The following is a 21,244-nucleotide window of genomic DNA, read 5'->3' as shown; positions in this document are numbered from 1 at the left end:
TGAGGTTGGATTCTAAACACAGTTTTGTCCCTCCTTATGTCTTGTTGAGGCTTCTCCTTTGCCCTTGGACACAGAGTATCTTTTTATGGTGGGATCCAACATTCTCCTGTTGATGGTTGTTCAGCAGCTAGTTGCAATTTTGGAGTTCTCACAGGAGAAGATGAGTGCACATCCTTCTACTCCACTATCTTAACTACATCTATATAAATTTAAAAGAGAGAGAGAGAGAGACAGTCCTATGTGGAGTAAGGCAGCCTTAGTACCAAAAAATTTTTTTCTCTATTCTGAAATGAAAAAAAAAGTGGCTCAACTGGACCCATGGTCAGGCTTGGGGGCAACCATCATATTTTCTCTTTGCACTGTCCTATCAGCTCATCCCAAAGCCCACTTTCCCATCCCTTCACACTAGGCTGGGTAATGGGATGACAAAGCAAAACATGGCTGCTGCCCTAAGGAACTCGCAGTCTAGTGGGAGAGACAGAAGCCCCATGGTGTATATCAAGAGACAGAGAGGGGAGTACAGAGATGCAAAAGTGTCTCTTTGCCTCTGAGGGGTCAAGAAAAGCTTTACAAAAGAGGGGAGACTTGAACTTGGCCTTGAAGCGTGAATTTACTTTTCAAAATGGAGAGAGGTTCAAAGGGTATTTCAGGGAAGGAGGTGGCGTTGAGGATAGGTCAGTGTGTGGTTGGTCAGTGCTCTGTGTAGCCAGAAGTTAAGGTCTAGGAGATGAGTACCAACAAGTCATAAAGGAGAATCTAGAGCCAGCTTTCTGGGCAGCGGGACTGCAGGGGGTTAGGGTACAAGGCCGAGGTGGTTGGACCTGGTGAATGCTGAGAAGGGACACGAAGAAAGCCATGTTTTAAGAAGATAATTCTGGAAAACAGAGAGACAAGAAGAAAAACAGAGGCCAGTTAGGAGCCTGCTACAATGGTCCTGGCATGAGTGGAAGCCCTGAACTAGGGTGCTGACCTTAGGAATGGAAATGAAGGGGCAGTGATGTCCCCAGGGCCTATTTTTCTAGCTTTGGCCTCTGGTTCTGAATTCACTCTTCACCTCTTCCCCAATACCTTCTCCTTTGATGATCTTAGTAAATGCTGATCTCAACCAGAACTTCCACTTCAAAGTGGATTTATCCCAAATATATCTTGTGGTTGACTTCAAACCTACATCTAGGATCAGATAGTGGCTATTTTTGAACATTCTCAAAATATCATCTCATCAGCATGTTCAAAACAGTCATTGCGGTGTCTGTACCTCAGCCCTAGGCCAGTCCGGGAGAACCATGGACCTCAGCCACCTTATGGGCTTCTGGGGCCTAATTCAGCCACTGAAGGATTATTTTACACCTTTCTGGGACAAATTTTATTTCCTAATTATAAACCACCAATTCCATGTGGACTTGGAAGATTCAACACGTTCACACCTTGGGGATGGCCTTCCTTCCCCTCATGTCCTCTCAAGTCTTTCAGGGGTGGCCCTCAGCTAGGGGTGGGTCCTCCCAGCCCCTGGAAATATTTGAAAATGCATAGAGGCATTTCTAATTGTCACAATGACTCTGGGGTGCTGAGTAATCCAGAAGTCATGATGTTGAACATCCTGCAGTGCACACGAGTGTCCCATACTGCAAAGAATTGTCGCACCCCAAGGGCCAGTAGTACTCTCATTGAGAAACACTGTGACCATGAGCTCGGTTGAAGGCAAGGATTCTATTTTGTTCTCTACTGAGCATTGCCCTTGGTGCTGGGGAAAGAAAAATGAACAAGACTTGTGCAGTGCCTTTGCCCCTGTCTCTTAGTTGGGTAGGATAAAGATGATCCTGCGATAGAGGCTAAAAGTCAATAATGCATCACCTTCCATAACTACCATGGGGTCCCTTCCTAGTGAGTGGAATGTACTGATAGTTAAATGATGAATTGAAATTCATTCATTCATTCATTCAAGGAGCACTCGAATAGCTTGTGAACTTTTCAAAGTACTTTCTCACACATGATCTTGCTGGAGCTGGCCTGGGAGGAGAGAAGGATTGGGGCAGGGGCTGGAAGCAGAGTTGAGGCCTGAGAGGTTCCTACCCAGCTTGGGCCAAAACAGACAAAGCCAATCAGACAGTCTCCTGGGACTGGGGCGGGGTTGGGGGAGGTCTGGTGTGAATGGAAATATGTGCCACATGGCCTGAATTGCAGGGGCCAGCCTTAGGCTCCCACAGCCCCCAAACACTTCCAGATGGATTTATTTATAACTTCCAAAGCAGAGGCAGCACTCTGTTCCTTTTCTTCACTCTCCTCCCCACTCCTGGAACAAAGCTTGGCTGCTCCTTGCCACTCTGGAAACGAGCAGGAGCCAGGGAATGTGCTGTAGTGCTCAGCCTGGGTTCACGGTCACTGCCTGCCCCCTAGGTAGCAACTGCAGCTCACTGTGTGGGTGCTGGTTGAGCTGGTCATATTCCTGCCGACCCAGCCCATGTAGGCTCTCTGCTAAATGGGTTGTGTGAGCCAGGCACGTTCACTCTAGCAAGTTTCCATTTCAGACATGCCTCCACTTCGTGGTCAGTCACATCCATTTCTTCTTATTCTCTGTCTTTGGAAGATTCTGAGCTTCATCCCCTCCACCTTCTCCCACAGGATACTGCTCACTGTACAGGCTGCCAGAAGCTTTGGTCTTGGACATTTTCCAAATCAGGAAACTGAAGCTCAGAGAGGTTAAGTGACTTGCCCAAGGATATACAGCACGTGAAATAGCAGAGCCAGACATCTAAAGCCCTAAACTCTGCCTCAGAGGTTAGTGCCTCCTGAGCCTCAAGTTTCCTCACGTGTGAAGTGGGATGAATGCATGGCAGGTGGTTTGGTTGGAAGTGTGGGCTCTGGAACTGCTCTGCATGCTGTATGTGCTGGTTCTGTCGTTTACTGGCTGGATGAGCTTCAATGAGTCACTCTTCCTCTCTGTAAATCAATTTCTTTATCTTTCTTTGAAAGATTAAAGAAAGAATGGATTTTATCTTTCTTTGAAAGATTAAAGAAAGAATGGATTGAAATGGTTTAGAATAGTGTCTGACCCACAGTAAGCCCACAATAAATAATAATCAATATGATAGCTTATTGTTCAGCTGCATCATTAGAAAACTTACGGCTCCCATCTCTTGAAATATGGGCCAGGCCCCATACAAACATCACCTCATGACTCTTCACACTATATAGAGAGAAGTAAACTGGGTTTGGAGAGATTAATCACCTGCTTAAGGCCACCCTTGTAGGAATAGAGGAGGGCTTGAACCTGGTTCTAGGTGAGTTCAAAGTTATGGATTCTATGTTTCTTATAGTCTTATAAATTCCTACAGAATCTGAAAGATAAAAGCCCCTATATGGGTCCTTTGCCTTGCCTCTCCCACCACACCCCTATTCTCTCTTGTTTCCTTTAGGATAGGCCCAGGGGGCTCCCTCTGTCCCAGAGCTACAGCCCACGCAGCTGCCCTGAGCATTCTGGTGGCCCTAAGCAGGACCCGTGAGCACATCAGGCCCACAGGAACCTGGTACCCTGGGGCTGAGGCCTTCTGCTCCCCTTGTCTCCTTGCCACAGCTGGAACTGGTGGTAGCAGGAGGGGGATGGGGTGGCAAAGAAAGCAGATGAAGGCTCCAAGGTCAAGCTTCTAGATGTGCCATGTCTGTTTCTTGTACAACCTCTTTGCTCTCAAAAGTTACTCAGAACCAACGTCTGGTGAACCCACCTCTCTGCCTCCAAGGGTCCAGACAAATTTTCCTGCAGCTGTTCAGCAACACATGACACCAGATTTCTGCCCCAGTGGGAGTCTACAGTATTCTCACATTCCTTTCTGTTTGCTGCTGCGCAATGAAACATGTATTATTTCTGCATGTTTTCCCATCCCACACCACACGTCAGTACCACCAATAACAGCATGAGGGAATATAGCATAATCTCTGTGCACATATGGGCAAGGAAACCACCAGACACATCTCTCAATTGAATGTGACTCACCAAATGGGCTCCAAATCCCATCAACATTTAGATTCAATCTAGCTGTATTTCCCTCATCTTTTCAGTCATCATCCTGGGCTACCCAGGATGCTCAGAATTCCTGATAGTCCAAAGAATAAGTGCAGAGTTACTTCATAAATGCCCGGCACAGAAGGGAAAATGAATAAATGCTTGACTCTATCCAAAGCTTTGTCCACAATTCTGAGAGTTTGTGGACAGACATTACCAGAAAGTCCCAGAGGGCAGTTCCTCTCTGCTTCCAGCACTGACATTCAGGAAAGCTTCCTCATCAAGAATAGGCATTTACCATTACCCCAGAAACTACCAGATCTCCAGCCCCAGCCCTACTGTATAGAGGCCTTCTGAGCCTCGGTTACCTTCTCTGTTGTTCAGAGGCATCAATTATGTATCAGATATATGGTACTTGCTCAACAGAAGTACATTTATAAAGTTTTACCTTTTAGTAAAATTAAATTTTTACACATTATAGACTCATCTAGAGGATGATTCAGGAAATTCTTTATTTTCCCAATACTTATTGGGCATCTACTATGTACAGAGCTGCATGTGAGACACAAAAAAATTCAAAATAAAGTTTCTTTCCTTCAAGAGACTATAATATAGTTGGACGTTTAGATAAGTGTGGAATATTTCAGAATTTCCATATACCTTTAAGAGCCAGGCAAGTACTATAAATAAGTAAAGGAGGCTGGAGTAATATCATCATCGTAAGTGGTGGGGACTGTGACAAAGTGGAGAGCAAGAGGTCCATCTAACAGGAAAGTTGCCATCCCAATCCAGTTAACTACCACCCTGTGGGAATGCAGGGCTAGTATTACTAGATTTCTCCGTTTCTAAAGGAAGACAGAAATCTAGATTGAATGGAAGGATTAGTAATTGTGACTTGTTAGCAAATAATTTAGAAAAGAAACAAACCACATAGAGACCAAAGCAAACATATTCAGCCCATCAGCCACCAGTTTGCAACCTGTCCATACTTACTGACAGTAAGTTCTGGAAGTGCTCAGACAAGGATGTGAGCTCCTTGGGCTGGTATGACCTGGAAAGTTTTCCTCAAAGTGGTCAGATTCAGACCGGGCTCCAAAGTGTGAGTGTGAATCTGATAGGCAGAAGGGAAGAGCACAAAGCTTTTGGAAAGGATAGACAGGTGAACCAAGAAGGTTGTAGTCAGGACTGAGGCAGTGAAGAGGTGTGTCTGGTTGTTATGAAGGATTCTTGGGGGGAAGGGCAACCTTTGGTCTCTGGTTAGTCTCAGTGGAGGAGGTTCTCATGACCACCAGAATCAGGAATCTCAGAGTGGAGGAAACAAAGGAAGAAGGGAACTACTACTTAGAGAGTCTGATTCTGAAAAGCCAGTCAGAGAGTAATATTAAACACAGACAGACAGATGCCTCATCAGCAGGCATGGGAAAAGCCACTTTAGTTAAGTCCAGGGCCTTTTCTAGAATATAGCAGTGTAAAAATGTATGAGAAGTGCAAATAAGTAATGCAGGATCCTGTCTGGTGACCAGAAACAGGTCCAGAAGGTGAGACTGGATAAACCACAGTACACTGAGACCTACCATACGGGGAAGGGGGCTCTGGTCCCATACAAACACTGGGGAAAGGGAAAAAAAATGCATGGAGCTTTGAAAAAGCCAGCAATCCACAAAATCCTGGAAACTATTTAAAAAACACTTTAGTAAGAGCCAAGGTAAAATATATGTCCAATATTAAAAGCTAAAGGATTAGAAACCATTCTCCCACAGGGCTCTCTGGCAGCTGGGAACTTATCTGAAGGAATGAAGGCATTTTACCCCAAAGTGGAGGGCATAAGAACGTGTGGTATGCAGGTGTCAAGGAAAATACTATTGGCCTCGTATCAGATTATGTAACCACTAAAACAAGAGGCAAGGTAGTTAAGCATCATGGAAAAAGCACAAGGGCGGTAGGCAAAATTGTGCCCCCCCCCAAAAAAAAATATGTTCATGCCCTAAGTCATTGGAACCGATGAATATGTTAGGTTAAAGAGCAAAGTTCAGAAATAAGGTTTGCAGACAGAGTTAAGGTTGCTAATCATCTGACCTCAAGACGGAGAGACTCTTTCACACGTAGTAGCTGGGCATAATGTATCACAAAGGTCCTTATAAAGTGAAAGAGAGGGGCAAGAGAGACAGAGTTAGAGAAGGAGATGTGACAGCAGAAGTGGGGGTCAGAGAGATACTGGTTTCAAAGAGGGAAGAAGGGGATAAAGACCAAGGAATGCAGGTAGTGTCTAGAAGCTAGAAAAGGCAAGTAAACAGATCCTCCCCTAGAAGCTCCAGAGGGAATGCAGCTTTGCTAACACCTTCATTTTAGTCCAGTGAGACCTGTTTTTGACATCTAACTTCCAGAACTAAGATAATACATTTCTGTTGCTTTAAGTAAATTTGTGGTAATTTGTTATAGCAGCAATAGGAAACTATTACAACTAGCTCTGAATTCAGATGTAGGGTTTAATCCTGACTCCACTATATAGCAATTACTTGACCTTGGTCCAATCAGTTAACTTCTCTGAGCCCTAATATCCTCATCTCATCCTCACAAATGATGTCCATAATACTTACACTTCACAGAGTTGAGGTGAAGGGCAACTAAGATCATGAACATAAAAAAGATAGTACAGCTTGGCACAGAGAAGGTACCTGGCAATGTTCTTCTCTTTCCAATGATGCATTTGATACTTAGGACAAGTGGTGTTTTGGTAAATGTTTAAGCATTGGCTTGTAAAAAAAATGCACATGTATATACATATATATGTAAATTTACTTCTTATGTAAGAAGTGAAATGCACAATTTATGAATAACAATGAAGTAATACTCTATTGCAAATTCCATATAACCAGTTAAATTTTTTATAATGCATTCATTAATTTTGCTGAACTCTCATATCCATAGCCATCTTACAGCTGCAAAAGAAGAGTGTAATTTCTACTTGAATGATGGTTGATATTTTCCTTTATGTTAATGAGTAAGAAGAAAGTTAAACCATGAAGAAGTGTTACAACTTGACAGATTAATCAGTGATTCAAACAACTCCTTTCTGAATCAGGTAATAGTTTCCATGTACTGCAAGCATATTTTTTCCATTTTTTTGGTGTTATGAAGATGGACATCATTTCTGAGGATGAGATGAGGATATTAGGGCTATAAACATAACACTCTTTTTTTTTCCCTTTCTTTTTTTTTAAGTTTAATGTACATTTTCTCCATCACTTTCTCAAGGCTAGAGTACAGTGAACAAAACAAAAATCTAAACCCTCATTTGTAGCATTCTCAGATTTTCATGTTATAAATACTCCCATTATGGCCTATTTCAAGCAACCTATGTGACATCACCAAACTCAGAGTGGGAAAGGATGCTCGGTAGTACACCATTCAGATGCAGTAGATGTGCTCAAGAGCACAGATCATAGTAAAATAACTAAGAGCTGGTGAATTTTAAGTATTTATTATTTTTAACATAATTTATTTAACTGAAGGTTTATATAATTTAATATTTTTGTTCAACAGTTAATTTTTAATTTTGAGATAATTTTAGACTCACAGAAGAGTTGCAAAAGCAGTGCAGAGAACTCCCCTGTATCCTTCACACAATTTTCCCTTATGTTGACATCTTATATAATTATAAAAATGTGTATCAAAACTGAAAAATTAACCTTGCTACAATATTATTGACTAAAGTATAAAGCTTATTTGGATTTAACCAATTTTTCCACAAAAGTCCTTTCTCTGTTCTAGGATCCAATCCAGGATCCCATATTGCATTTAGTTGGTCATTTATTTGGTAGAATGTCCCTCAATCTTGGCTTATTTTTTGTTTTCTCTTATAATTTACTTTTTAACGATGGCTGTGTTTAACAGTTGTTTCATGGAATTCCTAAATATTGAACAATCAGCTTTCATGAGCCACAAGAAGCCCAAGCCAGCTCCAGCACACCACTACCTAGGAAGCGCAAAGCAAAACTGACAATTCATGTTTTTTCCACCAATTTCACTAATATTTACTGAGCGCCCTCTAGGGGCTACTGCTGGGGATGTGGAGATAACGGAAACACGCACTCCTTGCCACTGAGAAAAGTTCAGGTTAGGGGACATGACTGAGCAGTAGCAAATAGTACCCCTAGAGCAATCAGGGCAATGATGCAGGTGAAATAGAATGTGCTGGAGTGGTCAGAGGTGGGAGGGGCCAACCCTGCCTGTGGAGGTCAAGGAAAGCTTCACAGAAGAATTAAAGGATGAGCAAGAGCTCTGCGGGTGATATGCAAGGAAATAAGATGATCGTGTGAGCTGAGTCTTGATACGTCAGTGAGAATGAGCCAGTCAGTTAAGGGAGCAGAAAGAAAGCAGTCAACATCTATTCTTTCATTCTATAAGTATTTATTAGGCATCAATTCTGTACCAGGCTCTGGAGATGCCTAAACATGTAATGAATAAGGGCTCTCAAGTGTGACAAGGGTTGTAATGGTGGAGACAGTGCCTGGGCTGTCTTGAAGTCGAGGTGGTGTGTGCACACATGAAGGTGGCACCACGAAGGAGCACGAACGTGAGGGCACTGGCCAGACACCTCCTCCCTGGGAGTGCAAGAAGGACCTCAGAGGACGCTCTCAGGCTTCTACCACCATTTCCCTATTCAGCCAACAGCTTTTGCCAGAGGATTACTAATGCTAGAACCTTTTTATGCAGGTACCATATGTTCACAGCACCCTCTTTCCAGCCCCTCACACCTAAAACCACATATACAGACCCCTGAGAGCTACACTTAGCAACTGACTCCTGCCTTGGGCAGATGGCATATAAATACTCTCAGGATGAGGTAGTGCTGACCAACACAAGGCAAGAGCCTTTGACCTGAGGCCAAGAATTCCCAGGAAAGCTCCTATGTCCCTTTCTCAACCCCCTTAGAGATATACCTCAGCCACTCTCTACATCATTATACTGCTTAATTTTCTTCATAGCATTTATTACTATCTGAAATTATTTGTCTTTTCTTTCTTTTGCCTGTCTCCTGCTACCAGAATCTCAGCTCCTCAAACATAGAATCCTTGTCTATCTTGTCATCAGTATATCCCCAGCTCATAGCTCAGGGCATGGACCATGGGGGTATTCAAGAAATATCTACGGAATGGACAAGTGAACAAATGAATGTGTGGCTGGATGCTATTATTCAGATTTGAGGGCTGCATTCCTAATCCTCTGTGGCCCAAACTCTCTCTGTCAATTTTAAATCTGTTGCCTGTCTTTGGTGCTATGAACTAAAACGTTGCCTGCCATATCAGTAAACAAAAGATGTTGCAGCCATCTTGCCACCACATTACAGCTGCCCTGACAGCTATAACACAGCCCTAAGGGAACTCAGGATAGAAACAGAATGCCTGCCAGGTAGCAGTCAACTGCAGCAGCCACCCCTGGCAGTGCACCCTGGGGAGACTCAAGATGAAAAAGCACAGGATACTGGCCCCAGATAGTTGAGGAGCATATCAAAGGTACGATTTCAGTGAGTCCAGACTCTTGCATCTTCCCATACATAGAAAAGCACCAAATTCCTTAACTTGAGATATCTGGTTTTCTTTTATTAACAGTAATCTTTTGATGTTCCAACTACCCGGTCTTTTGTTGCAAAAACTCCTATATATCCTGGCTCCCCCACTTGCCTCTTAGGAACAGTTTCTCAGTGTCATCTGAGATGCTGTGTCTGGGCTTGAAGTCCTCAGAATGTCTGCCGAACAAAACATAACCCTCAACTTTTAGGTTGTGCCTTTCTTTTTTTCCCAGTCAACAGCGCCTTGACTCTGAATTTGAACTTTATGGAGGAAGGAAACTGACATGCATGAAATTGAGTGCTCCTCTTGTAACTGTTGTGAGAGTGTGAAAGATAACCACAACTAATATTTGCTGTGCTTACTAAGTGCCAGTTCCCATTCCAAGCACTTCATATATATTCAATAAATATTTGCCATGTCTCTACCAGGTACCACACACTGTTTAGGCATTAGGGATAGAGTAGTGAATAAAAGACAAAACGATCTTTGCTTTTAGGGAGCTTAAACATTAGCTCATTTAATCTGAAAACAACCTTAAGGTGTAGACCTTGTGATCATTTCCATTTTGCAGATGAGGAAACCTAGGTACAAGGCTAGATCACACAGCAGAGTCAGGCAGTCTGGGCCCAGAGCCTGTGTTCTTAACCAGTAGGCTCCCCTGCCTCCTGAGGAGCTATTATATGGGGAAGTGCTCGGCAAACTTTGAATGACCTTGACAAATTTGAGTCCTTATTATTCTTGGTGGGAGCATGGTGTGGGGAAGGGGTAGGAAGCAGACCCGGCCAGGGAGGTCAGAGGATTCATGCAGAAGAGTGGTTATGGAGGTGCCTTCGGTACTCCTTAGGCCAGGAAAGCACTAGCTGTGTCTCTGGAGTCCCGGCCTCTTGCCGGGGGCTGTCTGACTTAGCCAAAGCACATGGAGTGAGACTGCATGAAGGAGCCTGCAAGGCCTCCTCACTAGTGTGTACTTAGCTCTTTATGGATCTTTTTTTTTTTTTTTTGGCTAGAGTTCCGTCCTGGATCCCCTTCTACAGATTTGTTGCCCTTATGGGAGCCTTGCCCCACCCCCTTGCATGGTCCTCCCATTCATCCTCCCAGCCCAAGAGGACAAAGGAAAGTTTGGCTAACCCCCACTGGGCTTTTCTGGTTTTCTGTTTCCATTGGAACAAAGAACTGCTCACCAAGTGCTCTCTGATCTTTGGAATGAGAAAGGAAAATAGTTTATCACATGGAGTACCCCACACACATCGTCCCCACAGCTCACTGGTCTCATACTCTCAGGACACCCAGATTCCTGGCAGGGCTAGGCAAGGATGGTGACTCTCTTCTCCCCAGCCTTCAGGAAGCCAGCGGGAGAGTGATGACTTCCATCTGGGCTGGCCTGCTTTCCACTCCTTGGGCTCCACCTGTGTCCTAGAAGGAGCAGAAGGAAAAATGAAGCACCCTCCCTCCTGCTTCTCCCACAGCTCCAGCTACACAGATGAGCCTCCTAGACCTTGGTCAGCAGATTTCCAAGTGATTCCTGTAGAGGGATGAGAGGTTCCTTGGGAGCTTGGGCAAATTCTTAATCCCTCCAAGACTCAGTGTACTCTTCTGAAAAACGGGTCGAAGAATGTCTGCTTCATATTGTTATTGCAAGGATTAAAATTTTAAGAAATGTTTGCAAAATACTAGGCCCCAACTAGACTAGGTGGAAGAATTTATTTAGTCTAGGAGAGGAGATGCCATTGCTCCAGTGATGGGTCCACCTGAGTGGTAGGTGTGATAGAAGCTTTTGCTCTGGAAAGTGGAGTAGGACATCCTCCCCACTACTGGTCTCTGCCAGACTTCTCCCCTGCACCAGGCCTTTAGGTCAGAGCCAGGTACCCTTCATGGGGTACTGCTGTCTTGACTGAATGTGGCTGATGTGCAGTCACCTCTCCCCTATCATTATGTGACCAGCTTTACCATGGTTTCTTTATAGATGTTGATTGAAAATAAAAGGGCACATTGGAAGAGATCAAGAAAGAAAAAGAGAATGGCTAGGGTGAGGACCTCTGCCCTCATGTCCAAGGGGCCTAAGTCACAAACCCAGCTGGCCAGGCCCTCGCTTTACTTCCTTAGAGATCATCATACCAGATCCCTCACTTTATCAAAGAGCAAACTAAGGATCATGGAGCAGAAGGGTCTTGCCCAAGGTCCTTGGCAAGACCTGTGAATTTCTATGGACCAGTGTGTTCTCTGCTTCCCCTACACAACCTGCTCCTGTGAATCCCAGGTCACATGATCCAAAGATGGCCCAGGGCAACCTCACTGATCCCCTCAGTTTACTTGTTTATTCAGTAAGTCCTCATTTGATTGCCTGCTATGCGCCAGGCACCTAAATTAGAAGGTGATGTCTGATTTGGGGGAAAATTAAACAATAAAGGGACTCAGGGGGCCAGCAGAGTTGAGGATTCTTTTTTATAAGAGGATGATCAAATAATTTATTCAGAGGGTGACATGTGAACAGAGATTTGAATGAAGTGAGGGAGTACACCCCACAGATATCTGGAGGAAAAGAATTCCAGGCAAAGAGAACAGCAAATGCCAAGATCTTGAAGCTGTGGGGGCATAGTAAGGAGGCCGGTGTGGCTAGAGCAGAGTGAGTAGGGGTGGGGGGGGGGATGGTGGTAAGACATGAGATCAGACAGCTCATGGGGGGACAGATCACGCAGGGCCTTGTGGGTCATTGTAAGGACTTTGGCTTTTAGTCTGAAGTAGAGACCCATTAGAGAGTTTTGAGCCGAGGCGAGACATGACCTGACATGTTTCATCAGGATCACACTGACTGCTGTGTCAAGAGTTGATGTAGAGGATCCAATAACTTTATCTACCAGGAGACCTAGTAGGAGGCTGTGCTAATATCTAGGTGACAGATGATGGTGGCACACAGTGGTAACAAGTGATTCAATTCTGGATACTATGAAGATGGAAGTAACATGATACGCTAAAAGAGCAGAGATGGGAACGGAGAGAGAGAGAGAGAAGTCAATAACAACTTTGGGGTTTGCATCCTGAGCAATTGGAAAGTTGGGGATGCTGTAGTTGAGATGGGCAAAATTGTAGGAGCAGCAGGTTTGTGGGGAACAGTCTGGAATTTGGCTTTGAACGTGATAAGCTTCAGATGCCTGTAAGACACCCACGTGGATGCCTGTGAAAGCCAGCCCAGGAGCTGCGCATCCTCCCTGCTTCCCTCACTCGTGCACTCTGTAGTTCAGCAAGCATGAAGCGAGCAAGCCCAGGCACTGGGGATGCAGCTCCCCGGCTGGCCTCCCTGTCTTCAATCTCTTTCCCCATCCCCACCCCATCAGGCTCCAGTGGGGGGCCTTCCAAAGCCAAAGTCAGATCGGTCACGCCCCTGCTCCAAGCCCTTACCTGGTTCCCCACCACCTCTGGAGTAAAGGCCAAGATCTGCAGCACAGCCCAGGAGGCCCTAAATGATCCACCTTATTCCTGCCACTCCCAGTCCCCCTACTCCTTACATACCTGTCACAGAGCTACTTACCAGGGCCTGAGCAGGCCTTCCAGAGCCATAATGCCAAGGGTCTGCTCAGGGGCTACCCTGGGCTAAGAAAGGCCTGCCCCCACCTCAGCTTGCTTTACTTGATTTCCCACCAGGAACTGGCCAAGCTACCTCCTCTCACCTGAAGCCTGCCTTTCTCAGATTTTACACACACAGAGGGAACCTCATTCACGCAGCTCTGAGCCTTTACACATTTGACAGTTGCTGTTTGCTCTCCCGTCTGTCTCTTAACTGGACTAGTTGCTCCTCAATGGCAGGGATTATTTATTTATTCATCTCTGTAACCCCAGGATAGCCATTGAATGAATGAGTTAATGAATTAATGGTTTGATATGCTACAATAGAGATTCTAAGGGATCAGAGAGAGAAGAATTCATTTGGCCAAAGGAGGGAAGTCAGAGAAAGTGTCACAGACATGCTAGTTAAGCCAGGTTTGGAAGATAAGGAAAGATTTTGCCAGGCCAAAAGTATTAGTGATGCACAAGTAAATTTTACTTCTCACATTGGTCACAAGCTGGCAGCCAGGAGGCCTAATATGGCTTGAAGATACTTATAGTCTGGTCTTTTTATTTGACCATGTGAGGAGACATGCATTATGCTTGGTCACACCACAACTCTCAGCTCTGTTACCTGCCAAGGGTGGTGTGGGGAGTATGGCTCTGCATGCAGACGAGTCTGCCTTCCCTGCTCAGGGGTCCCCAGTGCGTGCTCACTGGCAAAAATTCCTACCACTAAGGAGAGGACAAATTTGGCTCATTCAGACTAACCCCCCACAACATGGAAGCCACACGACCATGCCAGGCTTGACCGGTCAGTTAGCAGCCATGGGGGTGAAGACTCAAATGCTCACCAACTACAGGACCATTGTCTCCACCTCAAATCCTCCTAAGTGTGTGAGAACTCTTGTCATAATGGTAGGAGAGGATGCAGGGCTTGGGCATTGTACAGGAAGCCGCTGCAGAGCCCAGGCCAGGGCTTGGCTGCCCTGACCCCTTGTACTCAAAAGATAGAGAACAACAACCACAGAGTCCCTTCAGTGGCTCCCATCTCAGAAGGAGATTGCATTTCAGCAAGAAGCCTCACTGTGTGATGATGACAAGGCCCCTGGCTGAAGACGAGGCACGGGTATGGTTCTGGAGCCCTGCCTTATCCTTTTTACCTTCTAGCCAGAGAGAGCTGGCTTTCTAGGGCACCTGGGGTAGCTAGGTGTGCCAACAATGCCACAACTGTGCTGTCAGACACAGGGCACGGGGACTGTGTGAAAATTCGGGTGAGAACATTTGGCTGACACTGGGGCTCTCCGTCCTTCCCTATGTTTGCTGGTTTCAACCTGCAAGCTACAAATCCACACACAACAGCTACAGCTAGGTTTCCCAGTCATGTCAGAAACACGTATGTAACACACCGTACAGCCACAGTCATACCACCTGCCACATCACATCCCCCTGTGTGCATGGTCTTTGGTCCTGGCTGCAGCCAATCCCCAGCCAGCAGCCTCTCCAGCCCTTCAATGGCTGTGCAATCTTACACTTCCCCAAGAAGGTGTTCCCACACCTTCCCACCCCTCTGCACATGAGACAGTCTTATCTGTCTCATCCAGTGCCTTCCTGATGTGAATTGGGTGCAGTCATGCAAAAGAAACCAACACTAAAAAATAATTTAAAACTGTTTCTCTAGGACTTTGAAATGTGTTCCATAAAGTTTCTTTGGTAGCAGATGCAAACTATTATATATAGAATGGATAAACAAGGTCTTACTATATAGCACAGGGAATTATATTCAATATCCTGCGATAAATCATAATGGAAAAGAATAAGAAAAAGAACAGATATATATGTGTAACTGAATCACATTGCTGTACATTAGAAAGTAACACAACATTGTATATCAACTATATGTCAATAAAATAAATTTTAAAAGAAGTTTCTTTGGAAAGTTTACTTACTCTATTTTATTTGCCTTTGAAAAACAGTACTAGGGATTCACCTCCCTGAGTTCAGAAGCTGCCAAGCAGGAAAGAGCAGAAACAGGGAAGCAAAACCACAGTCAATCCTCTTCATCCCAGGAAGCTCCCTAGGGTTGTCCCAGACACATGAAGCAGCTTAGTCAGAAACACTTTGTCTTCTCTCCTCTGCCTCCCTCATCACCCCTGTCCTCATCCCAGATGCCTATAACTACTACATGCAGGGTGGTTCCACCATGTGTGCCCCCTAACTGAATAGCCCCTTTAGACCGTCCACATTGAGTTTGCGGGCAGTGGGGCTATACATACCCCCAAGTCACTGCAGCCATTTGGCACCACGGGCCATCAGAAATTCCATTTTTACTCAGTGACTGTGCCCAGCAATGGACACATATATACCCACACCAGCCCCTTGCCCAGCTCCCAGTACCTTTCACCCAGATGCTGCCCAAATGTATGGGGCTCAGCTGCTGTCCAGGTTGGGCGAGTGCCTCCCAGCAGCCGCTGTGTTGGTCTGGCATCTCCAGGTAAGCCGAGCCTTGTCAGCCTTTGGCCAGGTAGGTTTTCAGCTCATGTGGCCCTTGGGACCAGCTAAAGCAAACAAGCCCAGTGGTGAGAATGCCGTCCCTGACCTTCTTTGCCCACTCTGTGCTTCTCTGTGGAGTCTCAGTGTAGACCAGGCCACTGAGAGCCAGGCGGAGATTGAGAGCCTGGCTTGCTAGCACACACTCCGCATTCAGCACTTTGTCCTGTAAGGGGTCCTGCCAGCCAACCTAAGCTAAATTCATACTTTGTGCCTGCAACCAATGCTCCCTGTGTATGTATGCCCAGCTGGTTGCCAATGGGCATGCTGTGCTTGGTCCTTTCTAGATTGTAAATGGGTCCCACTTGTGCTGGGTTATGTGAAGACAGTCACTTTCAATGGAATAACATCTCCCCCTGCAACTGACTGTCAAAATCAGAATACTAAGGGCACACACCATTGTTCTTTGGTGGCCTGTTTTGGGAAGACAGAGCCAGTCAGGCCTGACTGCTGCCTGTGAGATGACATTGGAAACCACTTAAGCAAAGCACTTGCGATTTTCATTTCAAAGCAGGTCGAACAGAGAATCCTGGCCTTGCCAGAGTTGAAAGGTGCATAAACACCACCTCATTCAAGGGTCACAAATGTAAATGCCTTTAGACTCCAAGCAGCTAATGAAAATGAAAGAGGAGAGGGGGGGGGTGTAAGAAAATGGGAGAGGGGTGGAGCCCACTTGCCTTACAAAAAGGCAATTAAGATCATTTTAATGTGCCAACTAGCAAAGCAGTTCTGCAGGCCCTTTGGGCCAAAGAGCCATAAGTTTGGGAGTGCTGTTGGGGACAGGAAGCCCAGAGAGAGGAAAGGACTTATTCAAGGTCACCCAGCTAGTCAGTGACAGAAGCCCTGAACAGCTATTTAACAAAATGAGTCTTCACCTCATTTGTTACTTCATTCCTTCAGCAAACAAGTCCTGATCCCCATGAGGTCCTAGGCATCCTGCTGTGCTGTCAGGGTCCAAGAATTGAACCAAACATGTTCTCTATCTTCAAGACAGTCTCAGTCCAGTAGGGAAGTGTCAAGAACTAAGCTTGGAAATTAAGGCTGACGGCAGAGAGCACAGGGCCTTATATGTCAAGCTGAGGCATTTGGATTTTACGCTGGATGCAGCAGAGAAGCCTTGGGAAAGTCTGAACAGGTCTCAGAAAACTGTCCTGTAGGAAGATCCACCCATCAGTGGTAACAAGATGGACTGGGCCTGGCCAGTAGGGTGGGAAGTGTAATTGGAAGCACAGAAAATGGCTGAAGAAATCAACAGTCTAGGCCTAAGGTAGAGGGTAACTAAGAAGAGAGGAGAAACAATGAATGTGTAAGACACTGCAAATCAACAGAATGGGGCTTCGTGTGTGTGTGTGTGTGTGTGTGTGTGTGTGTGTGTGTGTGTGTGTGTAGGCCTAGGGTGAAGGAAATGGGTTGGCAAAAGGCAGGACGAGGGAAGAATCAAGATGACTCCAAAATGGGGTGAGTGGCTGGAATGCCAACAGACAGGAAGAAATCCTGGGGGACCTGGGTTGGGGGAAAGTGGGTGGGTACGGATGTCCAAATGTTTCTTTATGACAGCAGCCTCAAGACCAATAGGAGCAATCTGGGGTTGTCTGTTTTATGTTATTATAGCCTCTCTTTCCCAGTATGGAAAATTGAGCCAGGGCCTCTTGACCTCTCGACTCTCCCATATGCCCGGAAGTGACCCTTGGAGAAATCCCACTCGGTGCCTCTGGTTGAAATGGTCCAACGATTAAACAAATACTAATCAAATAAATAACTAAAATACATTCTCCACCCCCACCTCTTTCTGTCCCCCACTCCAAAACAGCTCTGTGGGAAAGTCAATTTGGGAGTTTCCCACATGTGTCTATGACCGCAACACCACAGCAGTGATCTGAGTCAGCTACAACTTTCAAAATTCTGTATTTTCTTCTTGTATCAAAGGCAGCCTGCTGGCTGGAAAAGCCCTGGTGATGCTGTAAAATAATTCCCTGTGTCACCTCAGGGGCTACCTGGGACTACTGCCCTAGCTTCCAAAGGCACGGGATACCAGGTCGAGTGCAGCCCGCCAGGCATGTGACTGAACCATGTGACCCACTTACCCCAACCCACTACAGGGATGTTCATTTGCCTTCTGCTCCCTCTCAAGTTGCCCTTTCCTTTTCCCTCTGGAAGAGGGTGCAGCATCAGTGAACAAGCCAGAACCACTGTGGGGTTCCAAAAATAGATGAAGACTTTCAGTCCAAGTTTTGGCCACACAAAGGAAACTGGAAAAGCTGCAAATGAAACTGAAGCTGAAGGATACATGGAACTCTGGAAAAAGAGTAGGGGTTTTGGAGTCCAACTTCGGTTTAAATCTCAGCTTGGCCTCCTTCCAGATACATGGTGTGGTCAGTTTTTTTCATGCCTAAAACTATAATTATGATATTTCCCCTTTCAGAGTTACTATGAGGATTAAATGTGATGATGCACCCATAGTTCCTGGTACATAGTAAATGCTCAATACAAATTAATTTCATCTTTCATATCTTCAGCTTTTGAAGACAAGGTCATGTCAATGTATGGCAAAAACCACCACAATATTGTAAAATAATTAGCCTCCAATTAAAGAAATTAATTTAAAAGAAAAAAATAGGGACCAGATTTTTTTTTCTTTTTTTTTAAATTGAATTTTATTTTTTAACTTTACAATATTGTATTGGTTTTGCCATATATCAAAATGAATCTGCCACAGGTATACATGTGTTCCCCATCCTGGGACCAGGTATTGTACCAAAATACTACCTGGTGAGAGGGGTCAGTGGGGAAGAGAGCTGAGGAAGGGGGAAAAGGAGCCAATATCTCATCTTACCAAGTGGATATTCAAAAGATGCAGATGATAATTAATGGGACAAAAAACATAAAAACTGTTAGTATATTGCATAAATTACTAGATTAACCAATAAAGGGGTGAAAAATGGTAATATAACCATATAATGGTGATAAATTCTCAGCTAGCTTAGCAGGAAATCAACAGATAATATCCCCAAATTGGTAAATAAAGGAATAGAAGAAGTGTTTATTTAGAGAAATGAGGGTAGATACAGGAAGAAAAGAACTAAATTTGGCTGCCCTTCCAGAAAGGGGACTTTGGTGGGATTCTGGCAGGGCTCTGTTATTTCTTTACATGGGCGTTTTCTACTTTGATTAAAAAAACTCAACCAGAAATAAGATGGAAAGTCTGGAGCAACAACCATACCCACCACCTTAAAGAATGGCCCACACAGCATTGCAGCTGCCATATAGTCCAGCTTTAGCCCCCTTCCCTGCATGTTGTGCATATTCCTCATGTGAGGCAGACCAAAGCCTTCCCAGAGACATTAAAACACAGAGACATTACTTTGCTGACAAAGGTCCATATAGTCAAAGCTATGGTTCTTCCGGTAGTCATATATAGATGTGAGAGTTGGACTATGAAGAAAGCTGAGAACCAAAGAATTAATGCTTTTGAACTGTGGTGTTGGAGAAGACTCTTGAGAGTCCCTTAGACTGCAAGGAGATCCAACCAGTCAACCCTAAAGGAAATCAACCCTGAATATTCATTGGAAGGACTGATGTTGAAGCTGAAACTCCAATACTTTGACCACCTGATGCGAAGGGCTGACTCATTGGAAAAGACCCTGATGCTGGGAAAGATTGTAGGCAGGAGAAGAAGGGGACGACAGAAGATGAGATGGTTGGATGGCATCACTGACTCAAAAATATGAGTGAGCCAGCTCCAGGAGTTGGTGAAGGGCAGGGAAGCCTGGCGTGCTGTAGTCCATGGGGTTGCAAAGAGTCGGACACGACTGAGGGACTGAACTGAAAGCTTTCCCAGGTGGCGTAAGTGGTAAAGAATCCATCTGCCAGTGTAGGAGACATAGGAGACACGGGTTTGATCCCTGGGTTGGGAAGACCCCCTGGAGGAGGGCATGGCAACCCACTCCAGTAGTCTTACCTGAAGAATCCCATGGACAGAGGGCTACTGTCCATAGGGTCACAAAGAGTCAGACATGACTGAACAACTAACACTTCACTTCTTCAAAGCCTTAAAAGCGGGGGCAGAAACTTGATTAGGCCTATTGCTCAAAGAAGCTCCCTTGAAAAGGAGCAGCGATGGCAGTCAGAGCAGCATGAGGCACAGGCCAATTTGAGAAGCCTTTTACAGAACACATTCTCCACTGGGATGGGCCTACCTGTGGAATTGGGACCCCTGGGTCCCCAATTCGATGTTGAGTTCACACTAGCTGACCATAGGTAAAGTCCCAAAGTGCCAGGATATGGCACATACGGCTATGTGAGCAACTCCACCCTCCTATAGCCCTGCCTGCAAGGAGTAAGATCTATGCCAACCTCCAGCCCAGAAGGGGCCCACCACTCTTCATCCCACTGCCTGAAACTTCTGCCTGGAAGCTGTCTTGAGACTCTTTTCTTAAAAATTCATTCATCCAGAATCAATTGATGCCCAATAGGAATGCAAAGATCACTTCAAGGGAAAGTAAATTAAACCTTTATTCACGTTCAGGCAGAGGGATAATTAGAAAAGTGCCGGGGGAAAATTTTGCCTGTGTGACAGTTTTGCCTGGGGCCAGGACAGGGCCAGAATACCCTGAAACACACATATGAGCACATGCACATACACACAGCCAGGGAATACACACCCACACAGAGATACCTCCTATGATCTTTGATAAACCCTCTTCCCTTTGTAAACTCTGCCATGGCAGTTCTGGATAGTTCTTTTCTCCTTCTACTTTTTTCTTTAACAGTTTTATTGAGATAGAGTTCACAATTCAAACTATTAAAGTAGACAATTCAATGGCTTTTAGTATATTCTCAGAATTGTGTGTCCATCACTACAGTCCATTTTAGATCATTTTCTTTATCCTGAAAGAAGCCCATACCCATTAATTCCCTATTCCCACTCCCCTCACAGTCCCTTGTTGTTCAGTCACCAAGTTGCATCTGACTCTTCACAACCCCATGGACTACAGCATGCCATGCTTCCCTGTCCTTCACCATCTCCTGGAGTTTGCCCAAGTTCACGTCTATTGAATTGGTGATGCCATCCAACCACCTCATCCTCTGTCACTCTCGTCTCCTTCTGCCTTCAAGCTTTCCCAGCATTCTGTATACAAGTTCCTTATCACATATATGATCTACAAACATATTCTCTCATTCCGTGGGTTGTCTCTTTAGTTTCCTGATGGTGTTCTTTGAAATGAAAGTTTTTCACTCTCAATAAAGTTCAATTTATTTGTTTTTCTTTTGTGTCTTGTCCCTTTGGTGTCACATATAAGAAACCACTGCCTAATCCAAGGTCATGAAGATTTACACCTATACTTACTTCTAAGATTTTTACAGTTTTAGCTCTTTGATCCATTTTGGGTTAATTTCTGTATATGGTGTGAGGTTAAGGGTCCAACTTCATTTGTCTTTGCATGAGGATTCTCATTCCTTCTTATTTCCAAGGGAAGCACCTTAACTGAGAACTGGGTCTAGGCAAAAAAATCATGACTCATAATAATTACAAAAGTCATTGGTTAGGTCTCTACTAGGTACTCACATATGCTCAGTCATGTCC

At 45.0% G+C, this 21,244-nt stretch overlaps 1 protein-coding gene across 1 annotated transcript in view; it reads right to left on the bottom strand.

Annotated features, from left to right (window-relative positions):
• Window positions 1-15,664, bottom strand: part of LOC102274793 (NHS-like protein 2) — a 200,712-nt gene extending 185,048 nt beyond the window's left edge. Inside the window, exon 1 of the mRNA XM_070365915.1 lies at window positions 15,508-15,664. Within this exon, the coding sequence (XP_070222016.1) occupies window positions 15,508-15,598 (91 nt within the window). The 5' untranslated portion in view covers window positions 15,599-15,664. The remainder of the gene's footprint in view (window positions 1-15,507) is intronic.
• Window positions 15,665-21,244: the final 5,580 nt, after the last annotated feature.

Source organism: Bos mutus, chromosome X, assembly GCF_027580195.1.
Source record: "Bos mutus isolate GX-2022 chromosome X, NWIPB_WYAK_1.1, whole genome shotgun sequence".
Classification (NCBI taxonomy): Eukaryota; Metazoa; Chordata; class Mammalia; order Artiodactyla; family Bovidae; genus Bos; species Bos mutus.
Note: the sequence above shows the minus strand (reverse complement) of the source record. Positions and strands in the feature narration are given on the sequence as shown.